Source organism: Aotus nancymaae, unplaced genomic scaffold (assembly GCF_030222135.1).
Source record: "Aotus nancymaae isolate 86718 unplaced genomic scaffold, 86718_ANA_hifiasm-v0.15.2.pri h1tg000048l, whole genome shotgun sequence".
Lineage (NCBI taxonomy): Eukaryota > Metazoa > Chordata > Mammalia > Primates > Aotidae > Aotus > Aotus nancymaae.
The window spans coordinates 4,820,621-4,831,136 of NW_026988462.1; the positions used below are offsets into that span (position 1 = coordinate 4,820,621).

At 44.5% G+C, this 10,516-nt stretch overlaps 1 protein-coding gene across 1 annotated transcript in view; it reads right to left on the minus strand.

Annotated features, from left to right (window-relative positions):
- Positions 1-5,579, minus strand: part of HS6ST3 (heparan sulfate 6-O-sulfotransferase 3) — a 739,791-nt gene extending 734,212 nt beyond the window's left edge. The window contains exon 1 of the mRNA XM_012458623.2: positions 4,873-5,579. Coding sequence (XP_012314046.2) covers positions 4,873-5,579 — 707 coding nt within the window. The remainder of the gene's footprint in view (positions 1-4,872) is intronic.
- Between the last annotated feature and the right edge of the window lie 4,937 nt (positions 5,580-10,516).

The window sequence follows — 10,516 nt, forward strand, 5'->3', positions numbered from 1 at the left end:
TGTATGGGGTAGGAAGGAGGAGAAGAAAGATACCCTGCACTCAGCTTAGATTAGAACTAATGAAACTTAAAATAAAAGGCCATTCAGGCTAAGCCTTTCCCCAAGAAGAAATTCCTTTTACAACATCAGTAGTTAACCAGACATTCCTAAAGTTTTTACTGATAAAAGAGCACAAAAGAGTTCATGCTCTTTTTAGACAGTTATAAATTTTATTAAGTTCTTTCTTACTCTGAGTTGAAATCTCATCACTTCTTACCCTAGTTCTCTCCTTTGGAGCAATACAGAACAAGCCTCCTTCACCTTCCACATCTCCCTCCTTTTACTATTTGAAGGCAGCTTTTATGTCTCTCCTTATTTTTCTCATCTCCATATTAAATATTATACATTATTTCAATTAATTCTCATAAGACATGGTTTCCAGATGCTGCAAATAAATTCAAGTTGCAGTTTGACTTAAAAGTTTCTCTAAATGGAATACAAAAAAGAGATCTGAAGTTTCATTTATTTCTCATGTATTTGCATCTACAGCTGAAACCTTTAGAGAGATTGTCCAGAACCCAGTGGTCCATCCGGGAGCTGTATCTATGCTAGCTCCTCTTCTTCCAGATAAAACACACACACACACACACACACACACACACACACACACACAGAAATGCTTCTGTGATACAAGGAGAGGCCTTCTCTCTCTCCCTGGCCACCGTGATTGACTAAAAGAATAGTCACAAGTTCTACGCTGGGCTAACCAGAGTCATTCCCCAAAATTTCAAACTGGAACTCCAAGAAGGCCTGCTTCTCTCTCAGTTTGTGGAGCTATTAGATATGAAGAACCTTTACCCACATTGCAGAATTAGCCAATTTGATAGAATGAGATCAATACACAAAGAAGTATGGGAAGAAAGACCCCAGATCTCCAGTTCCAGTCGTTCCTGAAACCACATCTCCCCCGCCTTCCTGTGATGTGACTGGGTAAGCCAATAATTCCCCTCTGGTTGAAATAAGTTTGAGTTAGGTTTGTATCACTTGCAACACACAAGGTCCTATTTAATATAACATCCACAGGGTTCAAACTACACTAACAAAACCAATAGAATGCAGGTCATAAAAGAGAAAAATTGCTATCCTATCCTACAAAAGGATACGGACAGAATATCTTTCCATCATTATTTAAGAATGGGAGTGATACTCACTTACCAAAGATGAAGCCTAGGGTACACAAGACTGCCAATGTTCAGAACTCAATTCCCAGAACTATCATAGTGCCTGGCACATAAGTAGGTGCTTGAGGCATGCTCCACTACATTTTTCATAGTAAACAGAAGACATAGCAAGCAAAACATTGAATATAAATTATGAAAATGAAGACATGAATTCCCTCAAGACACCTTAGGTGTATCATTTCACCTTTTTATGGTTAGATTCCCCATGAAAAATGTGGGACTAGATTCTCTCTTCAGTCTTTTTTAGCCATAAAATGTTATGATTCTATACATACTCAAGAATGCTGAAAAGGAGTCTTTTAAGGCTCTGGACATACAGATAAAGGGGCATACAGTAATAAGGAAGCATTAAAGAAATGAGAAAGAAAACCTTCCAAAAAAATAACTGGGGGGAAAAAGCAACACAAAAATAATGGGAAAAAAATCATCAGTGATAGGATAAAAGAGGTCATTCCGACGTGCCATCATCCTATTCTAACCAATTTCTATAGTCAGAAATTACCTCTGTGCTGGATTCAAACCACCAGCCCAGAGTCCTACCCCTTCGTGGCCCACATAATCCATATGATGGCCCCTTCAAGTTCGCCATGTATTTTTTTTCAGAGTTGGCTTCCTGCTTCTTTCTTCAGTCCTGGATGTTCTCACGTCCTCTCTCACCCATTGCAGACAGTTTTTTGTGTTATCAACAGAATGTATATCCAATTATATTGTGTGCCCCCCAACTCTGTTCCCTGCCTTGCCCCCTGCAATGACTGATGCCCAAATGTCCATAATTTCCAACGTATTAAGTTTGGAACCTAGGATGCTTAGTACAAGTAATCATAAAATGGTAGCTCTGTAAGGTGACCCATTTATACAGTGCTTCTCTAAGAAACTGATGTCATGTTTTTTTTAGGAAGAAGGCCTTGAATAGGGAAACTATTATTGTAATTTACAACTGATATTGCAGTATTACTGAATATCCACATATTAAGTACTATATGCCAGCATATTATATTATATATAGGATTTTGCATGCATTTTGCATGTATTGATTCATTTAGTTCTCACAACACTCCTATAATGGCTGTACTAATTATTATCTACACTTTAAAAGTGAAGAAACTGAGACTCAGAAAGAGTAACTTACTCCTGGATACACAGCTAGTAAGTACAAGAGCCAAAATCTGACTCCATAATCCTTACTCTTACTTATTATGTCATCCATAAGGGCATTGATCTCTGAGTGAAAGTGGGAGGAGGTACTTTGGGGGGGACCAAAACAGAGAGACTAGGGGACCAATATCAACAAGATCAATTTTGCTTAGAGTCAGCCCTGTTTGAAGTAGAACCTTGTTCCCATTATGTAGCAATAGATTATCTGCCATTTTACATTGTGAAAATGTACCCTCCATTATCCAGGCTAATCTAGTTGACTGTAGAATTCTGTACACAGACATTACAATGACAGACAACTAATTCAATCTTCTCTGCTAGAGAGATGCTACTGTTAACATCCTTTCAACTTTTTCCCTATAGCTTTTGATGCAGGACAGTTCACATATGCCACAACTATTTCTTCCTACAGTATCTAGAGCAAGGAAGTACTTGAGAATTACTGGGAAGACAGAGAGGGTGGGAAGGAAAAGAAAGACAAATTGTAAAGTGAGGTATAAGCAAAATTCTACCAAAAAAATTTTTTTTTAAAAAAAGAAAACCGAACAGGGTGACTAATTGTCTGCTAACTTGTGATTCAGGGAGAAATGAATGTTTATGCTTCATTACTAAATAAAGAAAATAGTCTGATCACACACTGGAAATCATATGTTTAAACAGTCATGGTAGAGTTTTCCTAGTCACAGAGTAAAGAGATATTACGTATTTCCCATAGAAGTGAGACCTTACTGGTTGCCATCTATGCAGGGTCTGTGGTAGCATTATTCATCACTAAGCAAAAATCTAATTTTTTTAGATTTCACATCCTTCTCTAACTCCTCCAAAATCTTCATCTATTTACTATGACTTTTATGTACAGGGAGAAAAAATAACACCAGCCCGTACTGAAGAGTAATCAGACGTTTCTATGTGATAATCAGTAAGATTCCAGTTTTAGCGAAAATGGAAGCTGCGAAGCAGTCTAGCAAACTCTTTGGGGTCAATCAGGAATTAATCTAAACACAGAGTACAAGGCTGGATGAAATGTAGCAGAAATTGTGTCTCACTGAAGTAAACGTGTTATGTGTTAGGAGGTTTGGAAGTAATATTTAATTGAAAAACTGTATTAAGCTAAAAGAGAGTAGCAAGATCTAAAGTAATACACTATTAAAAATATTTAAATGCAAAGATCCACAAAATATACGACGGGAAGAGCCTAATGTCCTCATTCCAAATCCAAACAGTTTCTTATTCTAACCAATGTCCATGACACAGGAAAAGGAGCAAGGAGGAAAGTATTTGAAAAATTGCCAGAGTAAAAAAATCCCACAATGAAATTTTGCTCATTCTTAGAGAAATGAAGTAGAATTAGATGCTTCAGTAGTGGTGAATTCCAGAATACGGGCAGCTTCCAGTAAATGATGCTTTTCTATAACGTCAAACGCAAAAAGCTATCTGATATCAACATAATGAGCTTGAGCTTTTAAATTCCTATTTCCTCACACCAAATTGTTTGAAACCTTTAAGATAAAAACTTCAGTGAACTAGTGTTCCAAGCTTTTAATATTTTCATCCTTGAGCAAGCATGTCAGATTAATCTTCAAACTGCAATGGGCAGAAAGAACATGCAACCAAATTCTTAAGCCCATGCCTCTCTCAAAGCATGTTAATAATGTAAGCCATTTCATTGGCTATTAAGATTTTTAACTTTCCTAATTCTCCACTGTATTATTGTTTTTTAAGGGTGGGAGGCAGGGGATCAAGAATGTCATTCCATCCTGAAAACAAGGGATGTTATTTTATCTTTATACTCATTTAGCACCTAGAACACTGTGAGGCATCCTATAAGCATTTGACAGGTACTTTTGGAATAAGTTGATGTAATGGCCTAGGAAGAGAATGGAAATCTTTCTGAGCATAAATGAGTCCAAATCCTGGCACTGCTGGACAACAAAGACCATCTCCAGAATTAGAGTTATCTACTGAGGTAGAGGCAGGAATTTGCACGTGTGTCTTCTAAGTGGCATCTACAGGACTAATTGTTTCCTGAGCTGCCACCCAAACGCCACTTACGAAGGGATTATAATCGTCTCGGGCTTCACCACGCCTGGAAAACTCCTGCCCTGCCTTTTCCTGGGTTTGGGTTTGCACTCCCAAAACTTAAGTTCACAATTCTACAAGGCTGTTCTAACCCAGACGGCGATCCCCTCCCCATTTCCACTGGGAGGGAGGCCACGGCGTACTAGGCACCAAGAAGGATCCACACGGTGACTCCGCACACCTTAGAGGGTGAAGGCAGGAGGTGGCGGGAAGCAGTGGGGGCTGGGGGAAGAACGAGTTCAGGACCTGGGCACTATCCAGAGGTTTCTCATCCCTCCCCAAAGCCACGGCGCCAACCGCTGAAGACGCCAGGTAACCACCGGCAGGGGCAGGGAGCGTGGGGTCGCTCTGGGTCGGGACTGGGGAAGAGGGACAGGGCGCCAGGGGGGAAGAAGCGGGACAGAGCGGGGGACAGTACCTGGTGTGGCTGTGGTTGCGGGGACAGTCCTTCTTCTCCATGATGGCCGGCACGCAGTTGGTGAGCTCCGTCCAGTCGGCGTGCAGCCCGCAGCTCCAGCCGGTGGAGAAGCGGGAGAAGAGCCACGTCTCCTTCTTGCCAGGCCGGTGGCAGGTGCACTTCTTCTGGCCGGCTTTGCAGCTACAAGGCTGCTCCAGCCGGATGTTCTTCACCAGGTGCCGGCCGAACGTGGTGCCCCCGGTCTTCTGGATGTGCAGGAACACGATCACGTCGCGCCCTTTGATGTTGAAATCCACGAAGCGGGTCAGGTCCTTCAGGGTGAAGTTGAAGCGCGGCACGAACCGGGGCAGGGAGCCGTTCTCCGGGGCCTCGGGGTCCGGCTCGTCTTCCTCCTCCTCTTCCTCCTCCTCCTCGGGGTCTCCGGGCTCGTCGTCCTCCTCCTCCGGCGCCGCGGCCCCCCGAGGCCCCTCGGGCGGCCCCCGGGGCGGTGGGGGAAGCTGGGGCCGCCTCTCCCACTCCTCAGGCGGCGCCGGAGCTCGGCGGGCGGGACCCGGAACGGCTGGCGGGCCGGCCTCCCCCGCGCGGGGCTGCTCCCCGAAGTTGGTGCAGGAGCTGGTGCAGGAGGGGGACACGTACTGGTACATGATGACCACAAAGAGGAGAGTGAGCACCGGCGTCAACAGCCACTTGTTGAACCTTTCATCCATGGTCCCGCTCTCAGGCCGGCAGGCGAAGCGGCGGCGGCGGCGGCAGGGCAGACGGGCGCCCTCTCGGAAGTTTCGGGGACTCCGGGGCGCGGCTCGGAGCCCGCCGTTCCTCCATGCCCCTGACGCCGAGGCGTGCGGCTGGCTGGCGGCCCCGCGGCCCTCGGGGCTGGCGGAGCCGGGGCCTGCGAGCCGGGCGGGGGAGACGGGCGCCGGCGCGCTCCGCTGCGGCTGCGGCGTGGGGCGCCCTGCGCTCCCGGGGGCGCCCGGGCCGGCCCGCTCCCTGCTCCCGCCCCGGCGCGGCGCTCTCAGGCGACGCGCGGCATCCCGCCGGCGGCTCGGGGGCGCTCAGGCGCTGAGGAGCGGGGTTCGGGTCCTGACCTGCCGCACGCAGCCGGGCCGCCGGGTAGCTGCGGCCGCGAGCGCTGGGGCTTCATGAGGCTCGCCAGGGCGCCGGCGAAGGGCGAAGGCGCGGCCGGGTCCCGCCGCCCCGGCCGGCCGCGGGCACCGCGCCCCGCACGCGCGCCTGGCGCCTTTGCCGGCAGGTCGCGGGGCTCCGGAGCCGCGAGGGCGGACGGCGCTCGCCGCAAGTTTGCAGAGCTGCCCCCGCAGCGCAGCGGCAGCGGGCGAGGCGCCTCTGCGGAGACGCCTCTCCCGGCGAGTCGCACTGCCGCTCGGGGCTGCCCGCCCAGGCGCAGGCACGCAGACACACTCGCACACACAGGCTGGCACCGCCACAACCCGCCAGCCGGTGTGACGGGAGCCCTGCTACCCGCAGCAAAAACCTGCCCTAGGTACGGAGCATGCGCCAAAGCCTTCCCCGGCCCCGGAGGAGTTTCCAGGGGAGGAGTCCGCTGCTCCGCGGGGTTTGGAGGAGGCAGCTGGGGGTGGGAATCCCTTCGCCCTGGAGCGAGGAGAGATTTGGCAGAAAGGCAAAGGTGGGGCGAGCAGAGGCCCCGAGGTAAGGGATCTGAGAGCTCTAAATGGGCAGCTCCTCCGTCTGGCAGTGGCCGGCCTTATTCGCAGGAATTAACACCTGCACACGCCCGGGAAGACTCACTAGAAAAGACTTCACACGGGTTGGCGGTTCCCTTCTCGGCAGGAGAAACTGGCTCCAGACTGCTATGAATTTCTACCCAAGACATTCTAACTGGTGCTCGAGTTTTATGCTGGTCCTCCCTTAACAACAAACTTGGTGGGTCCAACTATGCAACTATTCAACCAGCATCCATTAACCATTAAGCACCTACTGTGTATCAGGCTCTATATTCAACACACACTTTCTTTCAGCACTAGACAGTCCAGCATTCCACCATGCATTACTTAGAACATAAAAAGGAGTTTAGGGATCACCTCCTAAACACACACACACACACACACACACACACACACACACACATTCTACTAATAGACATTGAACTCCTAAATGTTCAAGATTTATTCTTCCCAACAATGGTGGTAAGGCTTAAACTTGCCTGTATTTCATGATCAGACCTAATTTGTATGCAGATGTTTTCGGAAACGTTATTTCTCAAACATCTAGATGTTGCATTTAGTATTACCCCAGAACTAAATCTTTACTCAATAACAACTTCTGTTTTTCAGATAGTGAATAGATATACGATCAAATTGTTGTAACTGCTCCACCAGAATCCCTAAAACTGCCCGACCTATTGTCCGAGTGGAGAGTGGCAATGTGTTGAAGATGAGGACCAGGCAGTCTGATTCCCTGGCCCAGGCCGATGTGTCCCTCCCAGCCACACTACCAGCTGCAGTCCACCCCACCCGGCATTCCACAGGTGTGCTATATTTCATAGCAGCCCACCTTCCCACCTGGCCTCTTTTTGAATCCATGCAGTGCTTGTTTCTTCCCAAGACACTCTACTGATCTCACCTATTTATCAGGGTGTCCTCTCTGCAGTCATCAGTTAAGATCCAGAGCTCTTTCAGGGATGCCAAAGTTTGCCCATAGGAAGTTATTTTTATTGTTCTAGACAGGTGGAATTCTTCTCAACAAAACTTCCCTCCTCTGCTTCCTTTCCTGTTTTCAACTCTATAAACAACTCCAACCCGTGCCTTTCCTAATATGTAGGAGTCTATATTAGTAGGAAAGGTGTTGGGTAAGATGAATCAGCTTCTTTAAAGCTTATTTGAGTCCATTTCTTTTTCTCTCACTTAAGTTTGAAATCTTATTAATGTCATCACACCACACTCCACAGCAAGGAATTGTGATAAAACAAAAACCAATAAAACCCAACAATTATTTTCTGAATGTGTCCGGTTAATATATACAGACCTCTGCTTCAGTTAAGTAAAATATCATTATACTTTTTTATATTACCTTATTGAAGAAGCTCCTCATTTCCTATAAAATTGCTTAATATCACATGGATAAACATCACCTTGTTAGCTACCCAAATGGATAACCAGAATGCTAGTGGTAATTTGCATAATGGAAAGCACTTTCTTAGCCATTATTTCATTTGTTTCTCAGAACAACACTCAAAGGAGATAAGAGAAATATAATATCCCATTTCAAAGAGGAAACTGAAGCAAGGAAAGCTAGGTGAAAGCAAAGCCAAGATTAGAAACCACTAATATCCCAGAAACACATTCACTTCACCACTGAAGTTCAACTAACATCAGCAGAGCCCATACTGTTTTCTCTCCCCTCTTGAGACCATTTGAGTCAAGAGGCAGGAAGAGACAACAGAATTGCAATAGAATAATTAAATTATGTTCTCTCTCCTCCTGGCTTTATAGGCAAAGCAGAGCAATTCTACATCCTGCAGTACTTTGTCACCTAGTCTTTTAGTTCCGAGAAAGAGGGAAAAATAGCAATAATGATCATAAAATGATTATATAATTGTTAAAAGAAATTACTTAGGAGAATTGTAAAACAAAAATGTACAACAAACATATAGCAGCTACATTGCTAACAAAAAGTATATTTCCATAAATAAGTGTACCTTTAATGCTTTTCAAAGAACATTATCCCAGAAAAATCTCTTTTTGTTTTCAGTAAAATAGCTAATGAAGTGACACCATTTCCTTAAAGTAACCACAAAGAAAACAATGCATAGAATCAAGGCAATTACACAGACAATTCAGGCATGTACTCAAAAATTCATTTTCTAATAATAGGAAACTTTGGTTGTATAAATACAGTCTGTCCCAGGTGTGGTCTCCCTATTACAGTTGTGGAACTTGGTATGAACCTAATCAAAGCTCTTAAATCACACAACAAACAGGCTTCCTTATCTACAAGGGCAGACCTTACATTCAGGCAAAAATGAATAGAAACTTTCTAAAATTGAATGCTCTCCAGGTAAAAAGGCAAAACGTATTTGCATTCAGCCTACTGTAGTTACTCCATGATGACACCAGCTGGCAATTGTTTCTCCTGAACAGATTGCAGCTACTATGATTCCTACACAAATTATTAAAATAATAAAAATAACGTTTTCAAAGAGCTTTCTTCCACTTCCTTTGCCAGTCTAGCAATGAGCTTAACACTATCTGTGAAGCAATTTGTTCACCTAATTTTATGACTTAATAAGCTTTACTACAATTATTTTCTTGCCTGATTCTCTGCTTTGACTTTAGTACACTTCCTCTCTGTTCTTCTCCAATATTCTCAAACCTGTTAACAACATCACACTCCCCCAGGATTTAAACTTTTGATTAGAACAGTCCCCATTTAATCAAGTTCAATTGGGAGATAAAATTGCATCTCAACTTCTCCATTTTCCCTTTGGTGCCAGAAACTGCCTTGAGAATGTTGAGGAAACCCTGGAGAGATTAACAATCCAAACAATCACAGAGAATAGTTTTGGATCCCCTATATGTGCACAGAGGAAGAGAGATATGAATGCCCTTCAATAGAGATGAAAATAAAACAGATAATGTAAGTCATTGGCAGCATGACTCTCTCCTACAAGAATAGGAAGTGTTCTTATACACTGAAATGACTTTTTTTTCCAGTTTTGTAAACAATCTTTCCCCGTATAAAAGCCCCTGGGGTAAGCAGTTTTGCAAATAAACCATCAAAATGGCAGATTTCTTTTTCCTCAGGAAGTTAAGCAGACAGAGCCCACATACTTAGAGCCAATGGCGGAAAGAATTGGGATATATACTGATTGTGATGTATTCCAGTTCACTACATGATTGTAACTTTGGGGCAACCATGACCCTACATACCACTTTCCATAAAGTTCTATTTATGTGAACAATTCATTCTTTGCTTTACCGTGTAGCATCCACCATAGATAGCTGCCTATGAGAATGCATGGAAACCATCTGTATGTAGAATGTATTCATTAACTCAGTGTAGTCTAAGTAGATGCACTAATCTTTTCCCAATAGATGTTCATTTATTTATTTGACAAGGACTTGTTGAGCATCTACTGTTTACTGTATATTTTTCTGAATGCTTTAGATATGCTATTAAACAAGAATAAGGATCCTGTCCTCATGTAGCTTATATACTAACTGGAAAAATAAATTATAAAGAAGTAAACAAGATTCATTCATTCAATCCAAAGATACATTTTGAGGCCCTGCTGTGTGCCAGGTAGTTTTAGGTATTTGGGATACATTGACGAACAATAAGGACAATAATTTTTACCCTCAAAAATTTAAATTCCAGCTGGGTAAAACAGTAGGGAAGAAGTTAGAGAGACAATGGGAGGAGGGTCATGTCAGGCCTTGTGGGCCATTGTGAGAATTTGACTCTGAGAGAAACAAAGAGCCACTGGAGGATTTGAACAGTTTTAAAGGGATCCTTTCGGGTGTTTTATTGAGAGCCAGCTTTAAGAGGAAAAACACAGAAGCAGGAAAACTGGTTAAGTGGCTATTCCAGTAATCAGGTGAAAATTGACGGCAGCCCAGACCAAGACAGGGTGGTTGCCGAGGCAGTCAGAAGTGGTCAGATTGCCTGC